The sequence below is a fragment of the Alosa sapidissima genome, chromosome 6, assembly GCF_018492685.1.
Source record: "Alosa sapidissima isolate fAloSap1 chromosome 6, fAloSap1.pri, whole genome shotgun sequence".
Classification (NCBI taxonomy): Eukaryota; Metazoa; Chordata; class Actinopteri; order Clupeiformes; family Clupeidae; genus Alosa; species Alosa sapidissima.
The window spans coordinates 19,377,340-19,392,339 of NC_055962.1; the positions used below are offsets into that span (position 1 = coordinate 19,377,340).

At 44.4% G+C, this 15,000-nt stretch overlaps 1 protein-coding gene across 11 annotated transcripts in view; it reads left to right on the plus strand.

Moving 5' to 3' along the window:
* The window catches only part of lama2 (laminin, alpha 2), a 145,763-nt gene that overhangs the window by 49,812 nt on the left and 80,951 nt on the right, over positions 1 to 15,000 (plus strand). For 6 of the 11 annotated variants that reach the window (XM_042096118.1, XM_042096123.1, XM_042096120.1 and 3 more), the window contains exons 13-17: positions 4,525 to 4,626; positions 10,074 to 10,285; positions 11,803 to 11,914; positions 13,638 to 13,670; positions 14,923 to 15,000. The exon at positions 14,923 to 15,000 is cut by the window's right edge and continues 36 nt beyond it. In XM_042096118.1, the coding sequence (XP_041952052.1) occupies positions 4,525 to 4,626; positions 10,074 to 10,285; positions 11,803 to 11,914; positions 13,638 to 13,670; positions 14,923 to 15,000 (537 nt within the window). The remainder of the gene's footprint in view (positions 1 to 4,524; positions 4,627 to 10,073; positions 10,286 to 11,802; positions 11,915 to 13,637; positions 13,671 to 14,922) is intronic. The other 5 variants (XM_042096121.1, XM_042096126.1, XM_042096129.1 and 2 more) reach the window with 1 other exon arrangement.

Sequence of the window (15,000 nt, forward strand, 5' to 3'; positions counted from 1 at the left end):
CAAAACATTGACTGAAATTAATCAGTTGCAAGTTTACATGCATTTAAATTAGCAGTCACATGAAATTATTGTGTGTTATTAAAACTTGTGAAATTGATTCAGGTTTTATATCTTTTCATGGATTTAGAGGACATCATTACTCTAAGTCCTCATTTTTGCAGTTACAGTTTTTTTCAATTGTTTACACGTAATTTTGAAAACCGGGTTCTTTTTTTCAAAATATAGTCACAATTGTCCAAACACCACACTCAATTTGCATAACTCCTAGATTGTTTGCAAAATGACACACCAGTCAAAACATACACACTTCAGTCAAAACATATACACATATTTGTGAAAATGCTATTAGTTTTCATTTAACCAACACAGTCCTCAATGATCAGACACTATTGCAGTCAGTTCCACACTGCTGTGATAAATAAAAACACATTTGTAAAAAAACTAATTTTAGGAAATAGCATGTGCTAGATTTTTGGGCAGACATTGTTATGTAAGGGATAATTTAGATGACAAAAAAATAGTGACAAATCCACAACATTCTTCATGATTAGTTTGAGATATAGGGAGAATGTACACAAATAGGCCTACTATAAACTTACCAAGCACTGCACAACACTGATGCTGCAGACTGAATATTTACATATTTACATATATTTAAAGTATTTACATTTCAATACTTACAGTATTTCTTACCATAATCAGTTACAGTGATCAACCAACAATGAAATCAATGAAACAAATAAAATCTGTAGACAAATAAAAATTACTGCATGAAGTACATACAGTACACTTTGACTCTGAAGAAAAACTAAGCAACAAGAATACTGTAACTATTCATCATCTCTCCGTCTGGCTGGATCAGGCCATAAGATTTCATCCACATCACAGGCTATGTCTTCATTGGCAAGGCACCGTTGGAATCGCCTCGTGTAAGTGTTGCACGGATTTCTTGAGTCAAATTTGGTCCTTGTCTTCTTTGTTCAGGTTCTATCAACTTCTTCAAGTCCTTCTCTACCTCTTCCTCTACCTAGGCCTCTTCCTCTACCTCCTCCTTGTCCTCTACCTAGGCCTCTTCCTCTACCTCCTTCTCCTCTTCCTCTACCTAGGCCTCTTCCTTTATCTCCTTCTTCTCTTCTTTCTCTACCTGGGCCTCCTCTTCTACCTCCTTCTCCTCTTCCTCTACCTCCTTCATCACCTCTTTGAGCTCCCCTTCTCATTCTCACTCTTCTTCTTCTTCTTCTTCTTCTTCTTCTAGCTCCTTACATTTTTGTTGAAGACAGGTGAACTCACCTGCTGCCTTTTATAGCACACCTGAGTGCTGCGTTGTCAATTTAGCACATGTATGCTTCCACACCTGGTGGATGTGGTTATCCAATTCGTTCATTGGTGTGGTCATTGACAATCCGGGGCTTTGTAATGACAAGGAAGTAACCTCACAATCCTTATCTGTGTCTAAGGTGTGAAAATGTGTGTAGAGTTTTACAAATCACTTTGTGTAATGTTTTGCAAAAAGGATGAAGCAGACATTGTGTGTAATGTTGGTCAAATCTGTGGAGGTGTTTTGCTCCTTGGAGTAGAATTTTGCAAATTGTGTGGACATTTTTATTTTAGTGTGTAAACAATCGTAAAAAAACTGTAATACTCTAGTCCCCTTTAAATCCTGTCTGCCAAATCAAACTAAGAAAAACCTACACCGTAAAAAAGGTGAAACACAGTCAGTAGATTATACTAAATTAGCCATCATCTGTCATTAGGCTCTAGTGGACTGACTCAGCAGTGATGGGAGCGGAGTGGAGCGGAGTGCTGGTAACCCAGCCGGGACACACACACATGTGGGATCCATTAGCCAGAGACTGGCCTCCCTTCCACCGGGAGCCTCACTGCTCCCCACGGCCCCGGCCCTGACCCACTGCCTTCGCCCTACATCCAGTAATCCCCCGATTGTATCAAACAGACAGGCTATTTAGTAAACCCAGATGTGTGTGTGTGTGTGTGTGTGTGTGTGTGTGTGTGTGTGTGTGTGTGTGTGCGTTTGTGTATGTGTGTCTGTGTGTGTGTGTGTGTGTGTGTGTGTGTGTGTGTGTGTGTGTGTGTGTGTGTGTGTGTGTGTTTGTGTATGTGTGTGTTGTGCGTTAGTCTTCCAAGCACCCTGCAGGCTCTTATTGGACTGGACACAGCGCACAGAGAAGTTTACACAAACAAACAGAGACCAGCATTTATTTTTTTGGGGGGAACGGGGGGTGTCCTCTTTTGTAGATGTAACCTACTTGTGGGTGGGCTGGTGAGAAGGCACGCACTGATGCCCCCACGGACATGAAAGAGAACACACAGACCCTTAGGGTGAGGAGAGGGAGACAGATGTGAGAACTCAATGGCCTCCGGGTTTAAGAGAGTGAAAGTGTGTGTGTGTGTGCGTGTGTGTGTGTATGTGTGTGTGTGTCTGTTTGTTGTATGTGTCTGTTAGTATTTTGGGAGGTCTTCACATCCCATTTTAGGGCACGAAAGCAGGGGAGAGAGGGTGGGAGCGACAGGGACAGAGAAAGACTCATTGTGTGTGTTTGCTTTGTTTGTGTGTGTGTGCGTGTGCGTGTGCATGTGCGTGTGCGTGTGTGTGTGTGTGAGTGTGAGCAAGTGTGCGTGTGTCTGTGTGTGTGTGTGTGTGTGTGTGTGTGTGTGTGTGTGTGTGTGTGTGTGTATGTGTGTGAGTGTGTGTGAGCAAGCGTGTGCGTGTACAGTATGTGTATGTGTCCGAGTATTGTTGTCCTTAAATGCAAGCCTTGTGAAACCCCCATGGAAGAGACTGTTGTTCATTTCCTGTTCCCCTCGGCCCGGGGTGATGGTGGGTTTGCTCTGGTTTGGCCGACTCCATCTTCCTTTGTCCCCCATGTGTTCTTTTTCACTTTCATTGGTACAGTCGCTGGCCCCCTCCCACAGCCCACAGCCCATACTGCATCCCCCCATCATGATGTGGCCTCCCACCGAGATGCATAAATGTATAAAATAACACAGTATGGAACTGTAAAATAACACATCGCCACTCACAATGGAGTGCATACAGTATGTTCTTTTTAAACATGCTTTTATACATCCGTTAATAACAGTAGGCCATGTCAATCTGACTTGATGTGGGTTGCTTTACTGTAATGAACAGGCTTTCAGCTAGCGCTGTAAACAATTTGATTAGCGCTCGCTAATCAGCTTCTTCTGACTCATGCCGGGACTCTGTAGTGAACATTGCGGAGGTACATGTGTGTGTATACTGTGTGTGTGTGTGTGTTTGCGTGTGTGTGTGTGTGTGTGTGTGTGTGTGTGTGTGTGTGTGTGTGTGTGCATGCATTTTTTTGCCACCCACAAACCACTTCACCTTTTTGTTTCGGTGGCCCTTTTGTTTAGCCTTGAGTGAAGTGTCCAAGCGTTTTGGATTGAATTAATATCTGTAAAGAGGTTGTCATGGCATTAGAGTGGGCTTAGCAGACAGCTCGGCCCATGCAGTTAGTCACACCCGTTGTGAGAGGCTATTTTCTGCCTCTGATTGTTTTTGCCTGAATTCATGCTGGAGATATGTGGTGTTGTTATGGAGACATAGTGGGAAGCTTGTTTGGGTGATATACATGTGTAGTCAGTCATGTTATACAAGAGAATGGAAGCAGATGCTTAGAATGTACAATGTTAATCGACAGCATGCAGATCATCATGACATTACGCAAGTGTGTGTGCGTACCTGTACGTGTGTGTGTGTGTGTGTGTGTGTGTGTGTGTGTGTGTGTGTGTGTGTGAGAGTGTGTGTGTGTGTGTGCATGCATGCATGCGTGTGTGTGTGTGTGGGTGGTGTCATCCAGCCTGGCCATTGGGACGACATTTTGAAGGTTTTCTATGAAAAGCTGGAGATGGCTGGTGATGCATGGCTTGTACGTCTACCTCCTCCACATTCCACTGGTTCTGCACAGTGTGTGTGTGCGTGCGTGTGTGCGTGTGTGTGTGTGTGTGTGTGTGTGTGTGTGTGTGTGTGTGTGTGTGTGTGTAGATAGATAGATAGATAGATACTTGACTGATCCCCAGGGGTGTGTGTGTGTGTGTGTGTGTGTGTGTAGATAGATAGATAGATAGATACTTGACTGATCCCCAGGGGTGTGTGTGTGTGTGTGTGTGTGTGTGTGTGTGCTTGCATGCATGTGCGTGCTCTTCATGTCTGTCTGAGCTATAACAACTCTTTGGAGGAAGAAGCAGATATTTAAGATCAAGGCAAGCATTGTTTTTAGCAGGGCCATGTAAATAGTGATCCTTATCCTCAATAGATGTACCATCAAGCATCCATATATTCATGTTTACATATTTACGCGTTTCAAGCACTGATTTTTGTGTGTGGGGGGGTGGGGGGTGGGTGTTTTATTTTGACTTATGCCAACTAGTCAAGGTAGAAGTGGTGTTGCATAGTAAGTCAGTGAATAAGGTCACACATACACACACAAACACACACACACACACACACACACCCACGCCATGTGTTCTTGTGCTCCTCCACAGCTTGCAGCATACGGAGGCAGCCTGGTCTACAGCGTCTCCTATGACACCCAGAGAAAAGATAAGGTGGTGCGCATCGTCACCGCCGCTGATGTCATCATAGAGGTATGTACAGTACCCTGCCTGTTGAAGTCTTTGCAGTCACACAGCCAGTGTGGTGGAGTCATGTTTCACCTTCAAGTGTTGGCAGATTACCCAGCAAAAAGAGCGGACATCTTATCTCTCACTAGTGGACGCTGATGAACACCTACATGTACGAAAGTGCTAGTCTTTGGTAATGTTTCAGTCCAGTGTCCACTCGGCTGCTGCTGCAGTTGATGTGTATTCTCCAGTTGTTTTTAACTGTGGACGTACATAACCTCCTCTTTAATGTTTCATATTGCACTCTCATTTTAGCCTTTCTGTCTCCCATCTCAGTTTGTATGGGGATTATAGTCAGGACGGGCTCTTTTGAAAATGTAGAGATAGGCCAATCGGAGGGTCCCACCTGTCAACGACCAGTGGGGGTGGCTAAGTCCGTTGAAGCATTTGTTGTGACAATGTGTGTGTGTGTGTGTGTGTGTGTGTGTGTGTGTGTGTGTGTGTGTGTGTGTGTGTGTGTGTGTGTGTGCAAGCGTTTGATTGTGTGTGTGTTTGTACTAGGGCTGTCAAAATAACTGATTCATTTCGATTAATTAATTTGAGAAAAAATAACTGATTAAAAAAATGTGTGCAGATTAATCGATTCCGTATGACCTTTGACCCCGAGCCGTTCTAGTCAGTAAAAATTAGACTGTAAAATGAAGGAGAGAGAAGAAAACGTGCTGCCTGGATCATTGATTGGAACATTTACTCTTTAAAAAACGGCCTGATGGTGTTCATAAAAAATAAAGTGTTGAAAATAAAGTCCTCTGCAATGTCTGCAGCAAGGAATTTGCATATCACCGGAGTTCATCAACTCTATAGTCACACATCAATGCAAAGAAATAAGTGTTGACATTGAGGGAAGTGTTAATTTATTTTCATTGTGTCCCCTAGGTTATATCTGTGGCCTGAAATGCCTTGTATGTGAAAAAAAAACTTCTTCCCGAAGCACTTTTGAATTTATTTCCTCAGCATATTAGATCATATCATATATTATTATGGCAATTATTTGAACAGTGAAAATAATAATAAAAGAGTTTTTGAACTTTAATGTCACTAATGCTGATTATTCAATGATTCATTTGAATTTAAATATGTAAAATACTTTCACAGCAAAAAATATATATGCAATTAATTTAGATTAATTAATCACAGAGTATGTAATTAATTAGATTCATTTTTTTAATCGATTAACAGCCCTAGTTTGTACACGTGGTCATCCACCCAGGCCATTGGGACGCCATTTTGACGGTTTTCTCTATGAAAAGCTCTTGCACTGACATTGCTTGCAGGCCCAAGCAGGAGACGACAGGTGATGCGTGCCTTTTACGGTCGTCTCCCTTCTCCACATCCCATTGGTTCTGCACAGTGACATTCTACAACCTGTCGCTTGGCAGATGGGATGCCTTGGTTCCCAGGCCTTTCCGCTTCACCGTAACATGACATTTCCAGTTCAGTGACGCACCTCTAAAGAAAGGGACACATTTGACAAACTACCTTATTGGAAAGGTGGCATCCTATGACTTTACCATGTTTAAAGGTCTGTGTAGTATGAACCAGTCAACTGTCAGTGCTGGTAGTTTTCCCATAATGGGTTTGCTCTTTGAGCGTTCAACCTTTTTTTTGTGATTTTCATATTTGGTTCTAATAGGAATCGTATGGTAAGTATTTTACTTGATGCAGTAATCTGGCGGCAGATTCAGTTCATCTTATCGAAAATGAGGCTTGAGTGGTCACTGGCATATACAAATGCTTGCATATATTTAGCATGTTGTATGCTGTTTTGACTGGTGGTAGAGACTTCACTAAAGACAATCTGGCCTGTCTCGACAGTGTGACCTGTTTGTCTGGTTTCGTCTGTGGACCACAGCTGTGTGTGTGTGTGTGTGTGTGTGTGTGTGTGTGTGAGTGAATGTGTGAGTCTGCCTGTTGGTGTGTGTCTGATTATTATTTTCAGGACTGTATCTGGATTCGATTAGTGCTGTCTGAGGCCTGAGATTTCTGTCCTCAGCGTCTGGTGTTTTCCATGCTCTTTGGACAGTCCATCAAGTCACCACTTCAAAGCCGAGCTGTTCAAAGACCGAGGCCCTGCATGAAAAAAATCCATCTCAATGTGCTACATGGCCCAGGCCACAGACAGTTTTTTCAGTTGGTTAAAAGATGTTGAGCGGATTTTTAGCAATTTATGTAAGGTTCTGTTAATTTGTAATTATTAATTAGTATGATTACTTAATTTAATTTAATGTCAATTCAATTTTGATGTAATTTGGGAATTACTGTATGAAAAAATATTAGTGTTAAAAATATATTAGTGTTAAAAAATTCAATCAGACTAATCACACAGTTCTTTCCGAAAAAAGTCACCCTGTTGAAATGGGTAAAAACGACTTGTAAGCCTCTGTGGCTTCTTGTAAGACTGTCTTTTCAAGGATAGCTTTTCAAGACTTATCTTCAAGTCATAACTGAGACGTCAGCCTAGGGTATTTAATAGCTGTCCAACACAGTGGTGAAAGAGCATGCTCCCTTTGTCTGTGCTTCTCTAGTTTGACTGCTTTTGCGCTTTTATCGAAGCCAAACTTTTACATTTGTAGTTTGTCTGCTTTTGTGCTTTTGTCGAGGCCGCAGCTCACCGCGCTGAATGTCAGAGACACAGCGAGCTGTCAGAAAGGTCACACTGTATTTTTTCCACAGGCGTTTATTGGCTCTGTGTGCGCCTCCACATAGCCAACGTAATGATCGCATGGTCTTTCTCTCTGCCTTGTGGACATCAGCACATTTTCAGATCAATCGTTGGTCCATTGATTTTAAAGATCCCATCTACGCCGACTCGTATGGTTGCCCAATCACACACCACCACCGCCGCCATCACCCTGCCCGCAAAGGGCTTTCTCGGTTTCTGCCCGTTAGTCATGAAACAGTCGATAAAACAGACCACTCCTAGGGACCACTTCATGTTTTATTGTCATTCGTTCAACTTTGCCATTGCGGCACGCAAATCAATTAAGACGCTTCTTCGGGCGCCGTTAATCATCTCACACACGAAAGAGAAAGCCAGAGAGAAGGATCCTCCGTTGACCTTGGCATGACACGTGGGCTACCTTTTTATGTACTCGGCGTTCCTTACACGACTGCGTGCTAAGGCGGCTTCATTCATTAACGTTCCCTTTTTTTTTCATGGCTCGCCAGTACTCTCTTCCTACTTCTTTTTCCTTCTTTCTTTTGCCCCCACTCTCATTCTCATTCTTTCTCCATCCCTTTCTCTCTCTCAATCTCTCTCTCTTTCTCTTCCCCTGCCTTTTGTCTTTCACTCGAGCGCCTGGGCTTGACAGACGGACAGACAGACAGACAGCCAGACGGCGACCATGTTGACGGCTGTGCTTTTAATCGGCCAGAGAGAAGGATCCTCCGTTGATCTTGGCATGACACGTGTTGACGGCTGTGCTTTTAAAAGCCAGAGAGAAGGATCCTCCGTTGACCTTGGCATGACACGTGGGCTACCTTTTTATGTACTCGGCGTTCTTTACACGACTGTGCGCTAAGGCGGCTTCATTCATTAACATTCCCTTTTTTTCATGGCTCGCCAGTACTCTCTCCCTACATCATAGCTTTCATCTTATCCCCCCACCCCCAACCCCCACCCCCACCCCACCCCACCCCGTGTCAAAAGGCCGCGATCGTCTGCTGCCAATTATCCACCCAGGAGATCCATCCAGCGGGACCGTTTTCTTTTACTTCCCTCGAGCATTTAGCATGTAGCAGAGGGCTGGGCTCACAGGTGATTTCATGCAGAGCCAAGACGCGGCCATTCAAATTCGATGTGACAGGCCATTGATACATTCCCTTGGCTGTAGATGAAACAGTGCTGGGATCTTTTAAAGAAGCCTAACCAAAGAAACCTGACGCTTGGGCTTCAGCAGGGGAAAGATATCCACTAAGAGAGTCCTGCTTTCTTGCATCAAAACACAGCCCCCGACACTGTTCATGCATATATACATACACCTGTGGGAACACAGAAGCAATTTCAAACACTTCTAACAAAGAGGTTTGGCTACTGCATGACCCAAGAGCCACTGGAGACTTTACATGTGTTCTCTCGTCATGTGTTGTCTCACGTACTTGCGTCTGTATGTGTATGCGCATGTACGCGCTGATGTGAATCATGATCCACGTGTGTGTCCACTCATGTCCACTCATGTTTTCTAGTGCGGTGGCAGTGTGTGTATACCTACCTCCGTAGAGAAAGAGAGAGAGAGAGAGCGTGCCAGGGAGCGGGCCGCTCATTAAAGCCAGGCCTCGGCGTGTTCCTGGAGCGTTTTTTTATTGAGCCGTCGCTGTGAGGAAAAGCTGTCAGCCCTCCACAATCACACCCCCACCCCCCTCACACACACACACACACACACACACACACACACACACACACCTGGATAGCATTGCGGCACCTGGGTGTATATATGACAGGTCGTTATTGATAGTTAAACCCTGTTTTGCATGTGTACACTCCATTAATTCAGAGCAAATAAAGTGGGCTACACCCATAAAGCGTAATTCCCCGGCAGTGGCGGCGACACGGAGTAAATGGGCAGGATGAAACACACTCCCGTGGAGCCTGCTGGAGCTCTCACCGTGGTGTGAGTGCTTTTGGAGGAAGGGAATAGCTATACCTGCTACGGCTTTGAGCTATACCTGCTGTTGCGAGCTATCCATCAAGGCATACTCAGAGGCAGTCTTCAGGTACATGTTCTCCTAATCAATCTCTCTCTCTCTCCCTCCCTCACCCGTACAGTGTTATCCTCTCCCATGGTTCACACATCCACTATTTCTAACTCAGTCACTGCCCTTCACTCTTTTTCTCTACCTCATTTTTAATCTCACCTCTCAGGGCATTGCTCTCACTCTATCTCTCTCTCTCTCTCTCTCTCCCTCTTTTTCATTCTCTCTCTCTTTCTCTCTTATACACACACACACACACACGGATCTGTTTGATATATTGTTCAAACACCCCCCAACCCCCGCCCCAACACATACAAGGACTAAGCCACCCACACACACACACCGAATGTTTTATCTCATCAGGTGCCGAAAAAAAAGAGATCTGAACGTCTCTACTTTCATCTGACTTTGTTGAGCTGAGCTGAAATCAGTCCCATCACTTTCTCCGACTGACTCGGCACCAGCCCACGTCACTCCTGTGACAGCCGCCGATTAAAAGCACAGCCGTCAACACGGGCGCCGTCTGGCTGTCTGTCTGTCAAGCCCAGAGCTCGAGTGAAAGACAAAAGGCAGGGGGAGAGAAAGAGAGAGAGAGTGAGAGAGAGAAAAAGGGATGGAGAAAGAATGAGAATGAGAGTGGGGGCAAAAGAAAGAAGACAAAAGAAGAAAAAAATGTGTGTGAAAGAGACGGAGGGTTGACATTTCATCTCTGTTTGCAGGGTAGTGGGATGATTCTGATGGACGGACCGTACGGTCAGGCGGTCTACCCGTACGCCGAGAGCACCAAGCGCCTGGCGCTGCGTCCAGAGAGCTTCCTGCACCGAGACACGCAGCAGCCTGTCAGTAAGAGGGACTTCATGGCTGTGCTGGGCAGTCTGAGCAGACTGCTCCTCAGGGCCACCTACAGCGATGATGAGGGCGCCATCTACAGGTAGACTCACACACTGCACACAGTTCAGGTGCAACAGCCAGTCACTCACTCACTCAGCCTCTCGCTTTCACTCTGTTATCCACCTCTCTCTCCCTCTCTCTGTCCCTCTTTTTCTCTCTTTCTATCACTCTCTCACAAACACATACACTCACTCTCTTTCTCTCACTTACACACACACTCACAAACACACACACACACACACACACACACACACACACACACACACACACACACACACACACACACACACACACACACACTCAGTCTAGACCACTTCATCAGGTAACTGTTAATAAATCAGTCATTTCCTCAATCAGTCAGTCAGTCAGTCAGTCTGGCAGTCATGTTGTCAATCATTCTCTGACTCATTGTACTGTTCTCTCAAGCTCAAGTGCTCTATGTGTGATTACACTGCTGGAGTTCCCATTCCCTTCTCACCAACTTATTGGGTTGCTCATATTTCTCTTCTCTTCTCTTCTCTTCCCTTCTCTTCCCTTCTCTTCTCTTCTCTTCTCTTCTCTTTTCTTCCCTTCTCTTCTCTTCTCTTCTCTTCTCTTCTCTTCTCCTCTTCTCTTCTCTTCTCTTCTCTTCTCTTCTCTTCTCCTCTTCTCATCTCTTCTCTTCTCTTCTCTTCTCTTTTTTTTCCTTTTCTCTTCTCTTCACTTCTCCTCTCTTCTCCCATGTGGTTTCTCTCTTCCAATGGCCTCTCCACCCTTCTCTTTTACCTCTATCTTCCCCCTTTTCTGTCTTATCCCATTTTTCTCCATATTCTCTTTTCTCATTCACCTCACCCTATCTACTTGTACTGCCTCTCCTCTTCTCTCCTCTCCTCTCTATTCCTCTATTTTCTACTCCTCTCTTCTTCTCTCTTTCCTTCTCCTCTCCTATTCTATTCTCTCCTTTCTTTATTATCTTCTCTATTCCTCCCCTCTTTTTTCCCTTCTTCTCTTCACTTCTGTTCTATTCTCACCTTTGCCTTCCTCTCTTCTCTACTCCTCTCCTCCTCTCTTCTCTACTCCTCTCCTCCTCTCTTCTCTACTCCTCTCCTCCACTCCTCCACTCTTCTCTACTCCTCTCCTCCACTCTCCTCTCCTCTCCTCCACTCTCCTCTCCTCTCCTCCACTCTTCTCTCCTCTCCTCTCCTCCACTCTTCTCTCCTCTCCTCCACTCTTCTCTCCTCTCCTCCTCTCTTCTCTCCTCTCCTCCACTCTTCTCTCCTCTCCTCCACTCTTCTCTCCTCTCCTCCACTCTTCTCTCCTCTCCTCTGCTCCTATATGTTCTCCTCTCCTCCTCTGCTTATTTCTGTGCCTCTTATCTTCTCTCCTCCTCTGCTTATTTCTGTGCCTCTTATCTTCTCTCCTCCTCTCTTTTCCTCTCCTGTCCTCTACTATTCTCTCCTTTCCCCTCCCCTCCTCTCTTTTCTCCTCTCTTCTCCTCTCCTCTTTTTTCTTCTCGTTTCTGCACCTCTTCTCCTCCTCCTCCTCCTCTTCCTCCTCCTCCTCCTCTCGTCTCCTCAGACTGAGCTCGGTATCTCTGGAGGAGGCCAGTGAATCGGCTGTGGGGGAGGTGAGAGCCACTGCAGTGGAGACGTGCCGCTGCCCCCACGGCTACAGCGGAAACTCTTGCGAGGTGAGAGGGTGTGTGTGTTTGTGTGTGTGTGTGTTTGTGTGTGTGTGTGTGTGTGTGTGTGTGTGTGTGTATGTAATGACAGGGAGTATATTAATGCCAGTATCTTTGTGCCTGTATGGGCACTGTGTGTGTTGCTGCATGTGTTTTATATACACACACAAACACACACACACACACACACACAGACACCACACACACCACACACACACACAGCGGGAGGTCTTGAGTGGGATGGGGTTGGGGGGATGTGAGAATGATGTGCTATTACAGAGCTCGGCACACTCCTCTCAAAGTGTCTCCTCCATTAAAATGGCCATGTGTGTGTGTGTGTGTGGGGGGGGGGGGTTGCTATTGATTTCTGAGCTCTGGCTTTTATGCTGACACTAGCAGATGTTCAGGTGCTTGCCACCATGAAAATGAAGAAAATGAAATAGAAGACATGGCTATCATCGGCTCCCATATAAAACCTGGGGGAGGATGATTATGTGTGCCTGTGTGTGTGTGTGTGTGTGTATGTCTGTATCTTTGTTCTGTGTGCGTGTGTTGTCTGGATGTGTGTACGAGCTTGTGTGATGTGAACAGGACCGTGGTGTGTTTGTATGTGTCGGGGGAATTGGAGTCTTAAAGTGGTGTGCGTGTGTGTGTGTCTATATATATATATGTGTGTATCTGTGTGTGTATTTGTGTGTGTGTGTGTTTTTGTTCACCTCATCTTCCTCCTCTCAGCGGAAAAACCACTCAGAAAAGTGACAACGCAGAGGAAGACACACACAGGGGGACGGCTAATACCTCCTGGTCCAATAATCTGACCTTTGCAGGGGTCCAGTGTAGCCAAGCCAGCTCCTCATCACTCATGTCAAGTGGCTCGCTTATAAAGATTTCGCCCATGTCAACAGTTTAACGGGGCAGCAGTTTATCAACAAATATCAATGGCTGTATTTCACTTTTAACCTAGGCTCTCAGAGTGGTCATTGTTGCGCTGAACGTGTTTAATCTAGTTGCGTTATAGAAATACGTCTACACATTTTTCTCGGAATTCGCAGCCTTGAGTTCTGCAAAAAGCTGGGAGTTCTGAGAAAGGAGACTGCTTTGAAACTGTTCTTACAAGGTTAGGGGTTTAAAAGTTTGAAAAGTGTTTAGACTTGCCTAGCTGCAGCGTTTTTCACGGTTGATTTCCCTAGAATAACCAAGGCTATCGTGAAATAAATGTCTGAATGAAAAATATATAAATAATAAATACATTTTACACCCAGCATCATTTTTAGAGTGTAAAATTGTGTGGATACCCTGTAACCGAGAGAATAGCACAAAACAAACTTGTGTGGCCACCGCTGGAAATGTGCTACGTGCAGAGCTATTCTTTTATGCAAGCAATCTGTTCTCTCTTTTGTCAATCTACTGCCTTTGACTTTTGTATAAAATTACCAATTTTTGATTTATGATATTTTAATTTATATTATTTGAAAAAACAATGTTTTGATTGCTACCCAGCTGTACCAGCTTATTGTTTATAATTCATCTCTTTACCTGTCAGTTTCCCTCCTCCTTACTGCATGCTGAACCTAAGTTCTGTTCTTTGGTGATGATGGCATGTTTCTGACTTTAGAGCCTGATGTGCAGACTCATCACTTCTCTACTCTTTTCTCTTGTTCCCTCTGCTTTTCTGATTTTCCTCCGTCTGTCCCCCCCCCCCCCTCCCTTCTCTCACCCCTTCTCTCGGCAGCTTGACAGGGTAACGCACTTTGGTAATGACAAGGTCAGTGGAGGAAATCTGCAGTGAGCTGCAAAAAAGCGGAATGTGATGTTGATTGGTGTGGTCATCATATACGCATCGTTTTTTTCCCCTTCACTCCCATTTTTGCTTTCACAGAAAAGTGTGTGTGTGTGTGTGTGTGTGTGTGTGTGTGTGTGTGTGTGTGTGTGTGTGTGTGTGTGTTTGAGTGTGAGCATGCTGGTCTCATCCTGCACATTAACTAGAGCACTGAGGTGTACTGACATCTCTGCATTATTTTCACTTCAGGTGAGAAATGCTGAAATCAAGTTAAGCGTACTCCTGGTCAAGAGTCCTTGTAATGTGTCCTCAACACTTACAGCCCTAACAGAATCCTTGATTAGGTGATATAAAGAAAGTATTTATTTATTCTACGTGGACCTCATGGAGCAAAGATGCAAAGATCATAACATTGATAACAAAGATGCAAAGTCTAAGGTTAAAATGACTAAAATAAAAATGGGTCTTGTGTTTGAGTTTAAGTGAAGTAAAGCAGGGTCAAAGATCATAACAAGACATTAGGATTTTCCTCCTTAAAGGTAAACTATGCAGTATTGGCAATTTCCTTACTGTTTTTTTTTTCTTTCGTTTTTTGCTTATTTTTCGCTTGCTCTATCATGACGAATGTCTGGGAAACTCCATCGCTACCTATTTCTAGCCAGTGCCTGGCGTGTATGTGTATTTGAATGCAGTAAAGCAATTTGTTACACTCGTTATACTTCCTGACACTGAGGCCGCCGGCCCGCCGGCCCACAGTTACATGGGTGGTTTCTCAGACATTCGTCATGACAGAGCCAGCGAAAAAGAAGCAAAAACCGAGAAAACAGTAAGGAAATTGCCAATACTGCATAGTTTACCTTTAAGCTAAAAAACCTGCATAGTGTGCCTTTAATCGTCTTACCAGACATCTCTGTATAAAGCCTCCTCATGCAGAGTGTGCACAATCAGAATCCGAATTTATGTCTCAAATCAAAGAGCTTTGTGCCTCCGCCAGGATGCATCAATTAGATAGCTGACAGATTAATTACTGATTGCCAAACGTCCCGAAAGTAAAAATACACTCATTATTATTTGATTTAATCACTAATCACAAAGACTCAAGCGACCGCAGTGAAATGTTCTAATGTTTTCTCTCACTAATCAACTAATTTGAGCCATTAACCTGTCAAGACACATCAGTTTGTTTTGTTTGATGTGTTCGGAAATCATTTGTTATGTTTTATTTTTTTGTGTACAGGGGTGTTTGTCTGGGTACCGAAGAGTTAATGGCACTATTTTTAAAGGCAGCTGTGAACCATGTATCTGCTCTGGCCAT